The sequence below is a fragment of the Camelus bactrianus genome, chromosome 36 (genome assembly GCF_048773025.1).
Source record: "Camelus bactrianus isolate YW-2024 breed Bactrian camel chromosome 36, ASM4877302v1, whole genome shotgun sequence".
Lineage (NCBI taxonomy): Eukaryota > Metazoa > Chordata > Mammalia > Artiodactyla > Camelidae > Camelus > Camelus bactrianus.
Window position 1 is genome coordinate 9,163,332 of NC_133574.1, and position 12,480 is coordinate 9,175,811.

The window sequence follows — 12,480 nt, forward strand, 5'->3', positions numbered from 1 at the left end:
ATTGGACCCCAAGGATAAAAATTCAGCACACCAAAGTATGCAGTAGAGATGTTTGACCATATTTAATGTTTCTGAAATAAGGAATGTGTTCACCTCTTAAACCAGTGATACCTCCTTCGCTAGATAGCTTAGTAGAATATAGGAAATATAGTATTCAAGTGGAGAGTGTTTCATTGATATTTGCTGATATCACATTGGCCATAAAAAGTCACATGGACAACCCAGATTCAAAGACTTGGAGTAACTGATCTACCACTTAATGGAAGGACATGAAACATCACATTGAAATGCTGTGGCGCCACTGAAGAAAAGGACTTGTGGCCATTTTTATAATCTACCACACCCTATGCCTGCCTGGAAAAAAAATGGGGTTTTTTTAGCTGACACCTTGATTAGGATATGATTTATATTGCCATAGGTGTATATATCAGAAACAATTCAAATTTAATCTCTGTAAACACAGTGTAATTTGTATTTTCTCACTATTGTAACCCCAGTGTCTGTTAGTTCTGGAATATAATAAGTACTCATGAAATGCTTACTGAGACAATGAACAGTGAATGCACCCAAAAAACTGACCATGTCCACTACAATGAGGGAAAATACTAGCACAGCATAGTGCAGCTACCTCTTTTTGTAACATCCCATATTATGAAAGCTTTGGGGGTGCACCAACTGCCTATAAGCCATTATGATAGAGGCTCAATTCTTCACCCACAATTTGAGATCAAGGACTAGCAAAGATGGTTAACACTATAGAAAAATATTAATCTATACCACAATGGAAAAAAATATGTTATCACCCAAAAAAGTTTTGAACAAGAATAACCTGGGGAAGAGAATACTTACAAAAGCTGAAAGATGAAAAATCTATTCACATATCCCTTATGTGTACTCACTAGCTGTGGCAAAATATGCTTGTTTTTCTGTCCACTCTCCATTCTCTTCTCATTTCTTCCTAAAAAGAACACAGTGTTATGTGGAAGATGATGCAGCCAGATAAACAGGTACTTCTCAGCTTTCACAGTAGCTAGAGTGGTACATGTCTTAGTTTATGTTCCTGAGACGTGGCCTTCAGTAAAGGGAATGTATGTGTTGGGAGGGTGTAGTGAAGAATTAACCTTACCTGAAGAAAGGTCGGTCTGTGCCTTCAGCTACTGGGAGGTGACCTCAAAGCCCCTGGAATGCCCTCCCTAATAGGACTGTGTTTGTTTGCCTGGAGGCTTTGGCCACTGGAAAGTCTAACAGTGTGATTTATGGGATATGCCCTACCAGTTCAAACCTCCAGAGGAACTGGGGACTATAGGTATTGCCCTGAACCTCCAGGAGGGATTGAGAACTAAGATCATCCACATGAACAATGACAGAGAGCCCCAAAAGGAACAAACCAAAGGCTCAGGTGAGCCTCCTGAGGTGGCCCCACTCCGTGGCCATCACAGAAACCCCAGCAGGTGATGCATCCTTGAGGATGGTGGGGGCTTCAAGTTTGGAATCTCACAGACATTTCCCTCTATGTATCTTTAATTACATGGTTATAATTTAAGTCTATTTGCTGTAATAAAGTTGTAATTGTATGTGTAGTGCTTTCCAGATGTGTTAGTTCAGGTTCTGTTACAAATTACATAGACTGAGTGGCTTCTGAACAACTGAAATTTATTTGTCATGTTTCTGGAGGTTGGAAGTCTGAGATCAGGGTGCCAGCATGGTTGAGGTCTGGTGAGAGCCCCATTCTGGGTAGCAGAATGCCAGCCTCTCATTATGTCCTCACATGATGGAGAATAGCTGGAGAACTCTCTGGGGACTCTTTTCAGGGCATTAGTCCATTCTTGAGGCCTGAACCATCATGACTTAAATACTTTCCAAAGACCCCTCCTCCTAATACCATCATACAGGGAGTTAGGATTTCAATAGATGAATTTGGTGGAAGGGATACAAACATTGTCAATAACATAGAGTGGATTCCAGTAAATTATCAAATGTGAGGGTGATTGTGGAGACCCCTAATTTGCAGCCAAGTACAAATGAGAACAGCTCTGAGGACCCTTGAACTTTTGACCAGTGTCTGAACTGACATCAGCCCTATGGGAACTGTTCCCACAGACTGTACAGTTTGTTAAACTCTATGAAGGGGGCTATTCTAAGTGGCTCAGAGAGGAGCAGGAAGTGTGAGGTACAGAAAGACAAAGGCAAGGAAAGGGTGAATAATGTAGCTGGCTTACACCCTTGGACCTGGACCTCAATCCCACAGGGGACTTTGGTAAACTATGTAGAATGTCCCCCACAGCTGTCCCTCTGAAGTACAAGAGCTGAAGACAGTAATTTACTTCCCCTCCCCCATTGCTTGGTGATCACCCAGCATCTTCCACAGCATCTTCCACAGCATCTGAGATACTCCTGAGAAGCAGGGAGCAGAGGTACCACAGGAAACCTGCCCCTGGCAGCACAGACACAGCCACACACACAGATGCACTGAAACCCAGTAGCTGAGGGGCTGTGGTGCAGGACAGAGATTTCTGCTGCTCCGTGTAACACAGTTCATGACAACGCAATGGAAGTAGAAGTCCCCTAGATGTGGGCAAAGCTTTTGTCTTCCTGATCAAGAGTGTGCATGTGGTTGTCACTCTGTCCTGGATCTTTACCTCCAGGACTCCTCTCATCTGCTTTGAAAGGGTGTGTGATGTCTGGCACCGTAGTAGACATGGTAGACTTTGAGGCAACCAGCACATGGGAGAGACCAAACACATCACAGAAGTGCGACTCCTGACTTCCAGGCTGTTGCTGTAAGTCCTTGTTTTTATAAAATAAGTTGGATTTTTATCTATTCACAGTGGAACACATTCCTAACTGAGACTCATTCTGCAATAAGGAATACTGAATGTCAGTTCACCAGACACTGGCAATAAGTCTCCAAGAGACAAGAAGCTACAGGCTCGTTGAATTTAGCTTTCACCTTTCATTGAATAAAGCTCTAACCCTAGCAGCAATATAGCCAAACACTCCTCAAAATCTTGTGTTCCATAGATTGTTATTTGAAATGTTCTTAAGTTGTGAAGTGTCGCAGGATGAATGGGTGTCTTTATCCAGGGTTGATTTTTTTTTAATATAAACATTATTAGACAAAAAAAAAAAGGAATCAAGAGTAAAATTTTACTTCAAATTTAAAAACTGGTCAAAGTAGTAATATAAATAATTATTTAAGTAGTAGTAGTAGTAACTCAATTTGTTACATTAGGAACATAGGGACTTAAATTTAGATTAGCTTTGGATTTCCTTTTTCCAGATAGCTGTGTTTGTTGCTAAACATCATGACAAGGTCAGCTTTCTAGACTTGAAGACTATTTTTCAGACAGTGTAAAAATTGCTTAACTTGATTCATGGCAAGAAAAAAATTTTAAAGGAGTTGTTCTATCAACAAAGCAACACACAAAAAAGTCCCTGATGACAGTAACATGATTAAATGTATCTTCTCTAGAGAAAAATTAAATGTTCTTCAGCTGAAAATAACTACTGAACATCATTTATTCCAATTGCATCCCAGCCCCTGGATGCCGAGGTTCCCAAGGGAGCAAGTATTGATCCCTCAGGCTCCAGCTTTAAGCTCCCCAGTTAGAAGGAAGCACACAGAGAGCCTGGTGGCCATCAGCCTGTACCAGTTGCAGAAAGAAAATCTGGATGCAACCCCTGTGTAAGTAAAACAAAACATAGCCCATTTTTCAAAATCAGCCGTGTGGCCTCCCACCGTGTGCCGGAAACAGTGGAGCAAAGGGGTCAGAGACAAAGCTCTAGTAAGTTTCAGCCAAGACCAGGGGTAGTCATTTCATCCCTGGTGACAATGGAAATGGAGTGAGGGACCTGAATTGGGCTGAGTGTTGCCTGAGAAGGATGTGAATGAACAAACGATTGAAAGATTAGACGAATGACTGAATGAATGAATAGTATATGGCTTTAGTGTGTTATTTGCATGTGTTATGACCAGTTTTGAGTCCCATTCAAAGCATGACCCTCAGCTGGGAAATTTACATAAATCACTTCAGTGACTTTAGGTCACATCATTAAGAAGCTGACTTTACTTCTTTCCCTTTTTCTTCCTTCTTAAAACAATAAAGCTATTTTAAAATGAAAAGCTGATGAAGTTTACAAGTTTAGAGACTGTCTCTCCACTCCTGTGGCAAAGGATAGCCATTCAAAATTTGGTGTGAATCCTTCTAGAGAATTTTCATTTATAAATAAAGAAAATGAGAAAAAGAAGAGAATGGAGATTTTTTTTAAAAAGTTTATTTTAAGAGGGCCCACCCTACATATTATTCTGCAACTTGCTGTGTTCATTTAGCAATACGGTATGAGCACCTTTCCCTGAGTGTATATTCCTCATGTGTATTGATTGATAATACAAATCTACTCTGATTTATTTAACTATATTTCCAAACTTTTGCCACTGTAATCAGTGTTGCAATGAGCATTATTAACTTCCAAGTGATTCTGTGTAGAACTGAGGCTGAGGGGGTGACGTCATTTGTCTCTGTGAAGTAGTGGGATCAGAATTCAAACCCAGGTGCTTTCTGCTGCACAATGCTGAATGTAAGTAAAGCTTTGGAGTCTCCAGGATTGAGTACAGATTAAGCCCATTCAAAATACTTGGGTTCTTGTCTTTGTGTGTGTGTGTGTGTGTGTGTGTGTCTGTGTCTGTGTCTGTGTGTGTGTGTTGTGTCCTTTGTACTGGATTTTGCATAACTCTTGAAAATGTCATGTCATACAGTTTACTCTAATTCCAAAGGATTAAATTAACATGGTAAATGTCATTATCTCATCAAGATTCTAATTTAAGTGGACACACAACCAATGCTAGCCTCTTCTGACAAGTGCTTCCACACACTGCATGGAAGCCTCCTTGAAAGGGTTGCAGTTAATCTGTTTTACACTAAATTTACCCCAAGAGGCAGCTCCCACATACTTACTGGCCTTTAGCTGTCACTAAATGTCAAAAGAGGAGAATTGTTTCTTGTTCTGGCACCACAGTTACCCCATTCTGTTTATTTCTCAAGATGTTTGAGAGAACCAGATTGTCCACATCCCCACAGGTGGGCAGGTGGGTTTGCTGTACTCCCCACCTCTAAAGGCACCTTCTTATCCCAAACTGACCCTCCCATCCATGGAGATACAGCCCTGCCCAGAGTTACCCACATCAGAGTGAGGAGCCCTCTACTGAGGTGTAGGGGTGGGGTTTGTCTTTGTGACAAAATATTTAAGATGCATAAAAATATATTTAAAATAAGGTTACAACCTGATGTACCATCATGTAAGTTCCCCAACTTCCTTTTCAGTACCCAGCATTCCGTGTGAGAAATATGTCCACATGGATGTTGTGGCACCAGTTCACTGAATTCTCACTGATTTATTAATAGTTCTTATTGTTTTCTATGTTAGAGCATGCTACTAAGAGCATTCTTCTGTGAATATATTTATACGTACCCATCTTCACAGATACCCTTACATGTGTGTGTCTGTGTAGCCTGTAAATTTATCTAGAATATGTACCTACAATGGAAATTCTGGATCAAAAGAAGGCATATTTAATTTTATTAATATTTCCAAGTATGTCTCCAACATGACCTTTCTAATTTACCTTCTGGCCAGAAATATGTGAGTGTATATTCTAACCTAAACTTTCCATTTTAGACTGAGGACTATAGAATTGTATTTCAATGTGATATTAATATAACTAATAATAATTATCTGATAACTGATGAGTTGTGTGTATATCCATACTTCTATTGGTCATTTAAGTCTCTCCTATAATTATCCTGATTATACTTTTTGTGAATTTTTCATGTGGGGCAGTTTACAGAAATTACTTAAATGTACTGGATACTAATTCTTTGACCTTTATATGTGTTTCAAATAAATTTACCTGAGTAAAGTTTTAGTCATTAACAGGTCTTTTCTCTTTCATAATATTGGTGTTTTTAAGTTAGATATCATTGAATTTTCTGTGTTTTATGTTTCATGCACTCAGGTCTTATTTAGACTTTTTACTGCATAGCTAGGGGGAAGGCATTCTGCTGTGTTTCACTCTCACAGCTTCACAATTTAAGTCTTTAATCCGTTTGGAATTGATACAATGAGAAGTAGAAACACAGTGTAAGTCATTCATGTAAATAAACACTTTAGCACCACGTTTATGGGGTCATTTGCATTGTTGCCTGTGCTGCTGTTCTCATGCTTCAAGCTTCAGTGCCTTGTGGGCCTGTTTCTGGTCTTTTTCACAGTTCCATTGACCTGCTTGTCTCTCCTTGCACCAGTACCACACTGTCTCTATTATTGTTGCTTTATAATATGTTCTGATTTCTAATAAGATAAATTCTCCCTTTTTAACCATTGAAATTCTCTTAGCTATGTTTAGCTATTTTCTCTTCCATGTGTTTTATAAACTTGTGAAGGTGAACATGAAATTCACTCAAGCATTTCACTGAAATTGCATTGAACTTGTAAATTAATATGAGGGGAAACATCACGTTGGTACAACTTGGTCATGGCTGCTGCTGGAGAATACTTTGTCCCTGTTCCTGATGTTTCTCTCCTGCAAATGGAGCTCAATCAGTGTAATCATGGCCACCATGTCCCCATTTTTTTCACTTGGTTCCTAGAAAGGTGGAGGGGCTTATCAGGTTCATAATTCTGAGAACAACCTTGTGTGCCCTGCTCTGCCCTCACCCTCAGGAGCAGCCAGGCTGCTGAAGCCCATGGGCCCCTGCATTTCAGAGGTGCTTCCCCACAATGTGCAAGAGGGCTGCCCCTGTCACTGCCACCAAGATTGGGTGGATAAGCCTGTCTGCTTATGGTGTTCATTGGAAACAAGCAACTTGACTAATAACCTTGAAGTCTTCCCCCAGGTGTCTGAAGGTGATATAATGGTCTCCATATCTTTTATTTCTCAACTTGTTCAAATCCGGGAAAAAGACAAAAATAGGTATTCATTTGGAGCCTCTTTGAGACCCTAGCAATTGTTTGTTTATGAATGCATGGGTTGATTGTTGAATAGGTATTTATTGACCACTGTTTGCATCTATTTTTACAAGTGAAATGGTTCTAATATTCTTTTCTCAAACTTTACTTAATTAGATATCAAGGTTCCATTAGCTTCATGAAATGTGGAATGTTTTCTTTTGTGACTCACAGGAAAAGATTGATATTAGAATTATTTGTTCCAAAAATGTTCGGTAAAAGGTTCTTATGTCTAGTGTGTGTGTGTAAATTTTTAAATAAAAAGTCAAGTCAGTTAATGTTTTAAAAATCTTTAAACATTTTGCATATACACTAGCAGAGACACACACAGTGACTACTATCACTCTCCTGTTGCTTGCTTTTTTAAAATAAATATTGAGAAAATGCAACTAAAATTTATCAAATTATACATATGATATAAATGTCATGATGCCACAAACACCATGTGCCAGTAACCTAAAATGAAAAAATACATATATATTATTGCTTTTTACTATCTTGGAGAAATGAACTAAGGAATGAAATTTATTTTTCAAAAAAAAAAAGTCAAAAAATGATAGTTATTTTAAATTTAAGGATTACTGTTCTATGAAGGATGTAGGCAAAATTAAAAGGTGATAAAATTGAGGGAAATTCATTAAGTAAGAAACTGACAAGGAATTCAAATCTTGGATAAACAGAGAATGTCTAAAATCAACTCAATACAAACATCCACAAAAAAATATAAACAGGCAATTTACCAAAAACAAAATTAGTATCCCAAAATTCTAAGAACATTAGACAATGATCAAATTTACTTGTCATTAAAGGGAAAGAGAACAAATAAAAAATATATAACAATTTACACCTATTTTTCCTGGCAAAAAAAATGCTAGGAAAATAACGGTGTTCACTGGAAAGTGACAGCATGGAACATTGTAGAGGTGTAGATGGTGTATTCATCATGAAGAGTGATCTGGAAAAACGTGGTCAAGTTAAATGTGTGCACACCTCCAGACTCAAAAATGTTCTCCCTAGGAATATACCCTAGAAAAATTTCACGCTGAGTTCTTTGTAGTGGGAAAATGTTGTAGGCAATCTGCTGCCCATCACTAGGGAAGCACATAGGTATTTATGATGGGTGGACACCATAGAGCAGTGCTACTCGATGTGTGGTCCATGGACCAGCACCTGTGATTAGACTCTGCTTCCACTCTATGATAAGATAGCCACTGAAAGTGAGATCAACCATTTAAACTATCAGAATTTTGACAATGCTGAGACCTTTTTATTGCATTTTATAAAAATATAGGGCCACGATAGATTGGAAATTTTACAAAGAAAATTATCCTTTACCATAATACCTTGATAAACACTTCCATACAACTCCATGAGACCATCGTGGCAGAGAAGTGTTATATAAGGAAGGGGAAAGGATAAAATGAAAATATGGAGATAAGTGTGAGAAAGACCATATAGAAATCTATGGATATGTGAAGATTTCACATATAATGATTAGTATTTAAGCAAGTTGAATTTCTAATTAAAATATAGTGAGCATAAAAGAAAGCATAATTAAATGTTTATGTATATTTCACTTGTTGCTGAATTGATAGATTTATGAAATACCAATCACTCTGCACCCTGAAAAACATGGATACCAATCCATGACAACTTCCCTAAACTGTAAATAAAAATGTCTAAGTCAGGTGTCAAGGTTCAGTCGTTAAAATCTAAGTTACTTGTGTCACAAAAATATTCTCTGACCCCACTATGAAATTAAATATTATACCATTTTCAGTTCCAGAATTAGGTAGATGATCATGATGGTCTTAGCTTTCTCTACTCTTCTTTCTTTGCACCTTTTCAGCTAATATTGCATCTTTGCCAGCCATGGAACAAAACAATCGTACCAAAGTGACTGAATTCATTCTCCTGGGATTTGCTGGTCAACACAAGTCTTGGCATGTCCTCTTCATAGTATTTCTGGTGATCTACGTGCTCACCCTAGTGGGTAACATTGGCATGCTCCTACTCATCAAGATTGAGTCTTCCCTTCACACCCCCATGTACTTTTTCCTCCAAAACTTGGCTTTTGTTGATCTCTGTTATGCATCTGCTATCACTCCCAAGATGTTGCAGAATTTGATGAGCAAAATAGATTCCATCTCATTCGTAGGATGTATAGTGCAGCTCCTTGTCTATGGTACTTTTGTAACAAGTGACTGCTTCATCCTGGCTGCTATGGCGGTGGACCGTTATGTGGCCATCTGTAACCCACTCCACTATACAACAGTCATGTCCCAGAGATTCTGCATTCAACTCTTAGTTGGCTCATACTTCATGGGTTTCCTAAATGCTTCTGTAAACACAAGTTTTACTTTCTCACTGAACTTTTGCAAATCCAATAAAATTAACCACTTCTTCTGTGATATACCCCCAATTCTTGCCCTCTCCTGCTCCAGTGTTTCCTTCAATGCCATTTTACTTGCAGCCTTTGTGGGGTTTAACTTGACGTTCACTGTGCTGGTCATCATCTTTTCCTACATATTTATCCTGGCTGCCATCCTGAAGATCTCTTCTGCTGCAGGGAAGAAAAAAGCCTTCTCCACATGTGCCTCCCATTTGACAGTGGTCACCATTTTCTATGGGACACTCTCTTACATGTATCTGCACCATAGTACCATAGAGTCTCAACAGCAAGAAAAAATGGCTTCTGTGTTTTATGGTGTTATGATCCCCATGTTAAACCCCCTCATCTACAGCCTGAGAAACCAAGATGTGAGAGAAGCCCTGAAAGGGGTTGGAAAGAGGTGTTTCTAGTTTGAGCATCAGTTACTAAGTCAACACAGTTCACCAGGCAAACCAACAGTTCTCTCTTATTTCCCAAAAGCAGAAGGGATGACAAATATCTGTGGGTTGCAAAGGCATTCCTTAATTATATCAATAGATCTGAAATGTAATGAAAACATCTTAAATGGGTAAGTTTCTAATTCATGTGTTTCTTAAGGAGAAAGCATAAGAAAAGATCTTTGATAGTGCTTTTGTACATTTTGAGGAGCCCTTTTTTTCAAATACCTGCCCTTAAAAAAGAAAAGAAAAATACAGAGAAGTGTATAAAATCTGTTGTAATGTACCCATAACAAGTATAACATGAATGCTCACCAGGACAGAAACCTCTTCTGATTTCCCTTGACAGGTGCTGTTACTCTTACTGTGACTCTGTAGCTACATTATTTTAATTTTATAAAGAATAAGTCAAAGAGCCAGTTTTTGGAGCAAATATGAAGAAAGAGGGAAAAAACACTAGAGTGAATTGCTACATAGACATTATGGAGCAATATCCGTCCTTACTACACATGGTCTGTAACCAACTAGGAAATTGACACAGGAATTAGGCAAATATGGATCATAGCAACTTACTTTGGTAAAATTTTATTTTACATGAAAGTTGAATCTCTAGCCATACCCTGTTGCAGACCTAACGCAGGGTTTGATGCTACAGAACAGACTCATTTACCCAGAATTGGCATCTTATTTCCCTCAGTCTCCAAGGATGTGGAGAGATGGAGGAATCCAGGTGAAACTTAAGAAGTCATACTTGGGCTTGAGCATGAGTGTCCCATCCACTTGGGAAAAGACAGAATCAAGCACACACCCATCCTATTGCCAGGTGTCTTAACAAAAAGATATCACGTGTTATAGTTCTCTCAATCTCTTTAATCAGGTAAACCATAGTATATTGTTACTGAGAGGATTGACAAGATGAGAGTTTACTGCCTTTTCAACATTTCCAGAAGTTCCAAATTGTGGATGGAATTATAAGCACAGGACCACTGTGAAATGGATCCAATCATAACATGAACAGTATCAAAAGAAACCAGATGTTACCAGCCCATGCAGCAGAGTGCACTTTTCTGCACTCTGGAAGAGACTCCCAACTTTCAGAAGCTTTGATCCCACTCTAGGTTGCCTGGGGCCTGCCCAGATTTTCCTTTGCAGAGAGAAACTACTTTCACTTGGAATGTAAGCATATCCTCTTCAGAGAAGAAAGGAACTGTCTTTATCTTCACTACCCAAAACCATCTCTGTAGAGAGAATACTCTAACTTTTTCCATTCTGATGTGTCTCCTTTTACAAACATCCTTAAATGTATTGGCTGTAAATGCTTTGTACAGAGGAATTGGACTGGGCAGACATATTCTTGGAAAAATCTGTAAATTAAATAATATTGCCCTAATATTTATAAAGTAAAAAATGGGAAATACACTGATGAAAGAAACATGTTACTGTAATAGTAAGTGTTAATTTACCTCTTGCAGTTCATGGTAGATCAAGTTAAGAAAAAACTTTTAACAAAATTACAGAAGAGTTATTTGGCATAATTAATGAGAGTAAATACCATATACAGAAATTCTGTATTGGTGAAGCCTACCAATGAAACTCACTTGGAGTCAAAATTTAGACTTATTATGCTTCTGCAACTCACTCCCCAGAAGCTTTAGATATATCAGTAAGAGGAAGGGGAGAGGGCTTTTTGCAGTGTATGGGCTTTGCTGATGTTTCCGAGTATGAATTAGGGAAGTGGATACTCTCTCTAGATTTGGAAACTGTCAAAAAGCAGGAGAAGAACAGCAACTGGGTATCTCAGTAAGCATTGCTCAAGAGGCAGAAGGAGGAAAGTAGTAACAGTTATACCACTGGTGAGAAGGTAGCAGTCACTTAGAAGTGGGAGTTGTTAGTTGTTTTACAGTTGCGTTGTGAACTTGGGAGGTCCAGTTAGACACGTAGCTTCTGGTCAGCTTTCTGTGTCTACTGACACTGTGTTAGACACATCACTGTCTGATTACTGGCAGAACTGATTTTCATCTTCATAGTAGCTTGAAACCAAGAAAACATCTTTCTTTGTTCCTTCTACTCTTTCTTTTTCTCTTCCTTTCCTTCCTTCCTCCTTCCATCCCTTCATTCCTTTTTTCCTTCCTTCTTTCCTTTTTATGTGCTCATAGAATAATTACAGCAATACAATAAACTCTAAAAACCAGAAATATATGGAAAATATTCTGTGATCCAATTACCTAGAACTAGAATTTACCAGTAAAATTTGAAGGTAAAAACAACTAAAATTCTACCACTTTAAACTGAAACTCTCATTTAAACAACATTTTGGTTGAAGATGAAATAAAAACAAAGTTAACAAATACATATAATATAATATTTTATCAGCTATCATGTAAAATTCAATAAACTACAAGGGTGTTCAAATAAAATTTTATAATTCCATAAGTAATTGTGTTAATAAATAGGAAATAATAATAAATTAAGTATGCATTTCAAGACATAAGAAAATAAGATTAAGGAAAGAAAAAAAGTAATAGTTATTTTAATTGATGTTAGAAACCACATAAATGTTAGAAATAATAAATCTAAGATTCATTCTCTGAAGTTAAATGGATAAATGATATGCTAATTTATCAAAAAAAAATAATACGGGGAACAAAG

At 38.0% G+C, this 12,480-nt stretch overlaps 1 protein-coding gene across 1 annotated transcript; it reads left to right on the forward strand.

Moving 5' to 3' along the window:
• Positions 1 to 8,874: 8,874 nt before the first annotated feature.
• LOC141576168 (olfactory receptor 5AK2-like) lies at positions 8,875 to 9,804 on the forward strand. Its single transcript, XM_074358649.1, has one exon. The coding sequence runs from the start codon at positions 8,875 to 8,877 to the stop codon at positions 9,802 to 9,804; it is 930 nt and encodes a 309-aa protein (XP_074214750.1).
• The last annotated feature ends 2,676 nt before the right edge of the window (positions 9,805 to 12,480 follow it).

What these genes read in the sequence shown, in the direction of transcription:
- LOC141576168 (XM_074358649.1), top strand. Translation starts at nt 8,875, where the DNA reads ATGGAACAAAACAATCGTACCAAAGTGACTGAATTCATTCTCCTGGGA.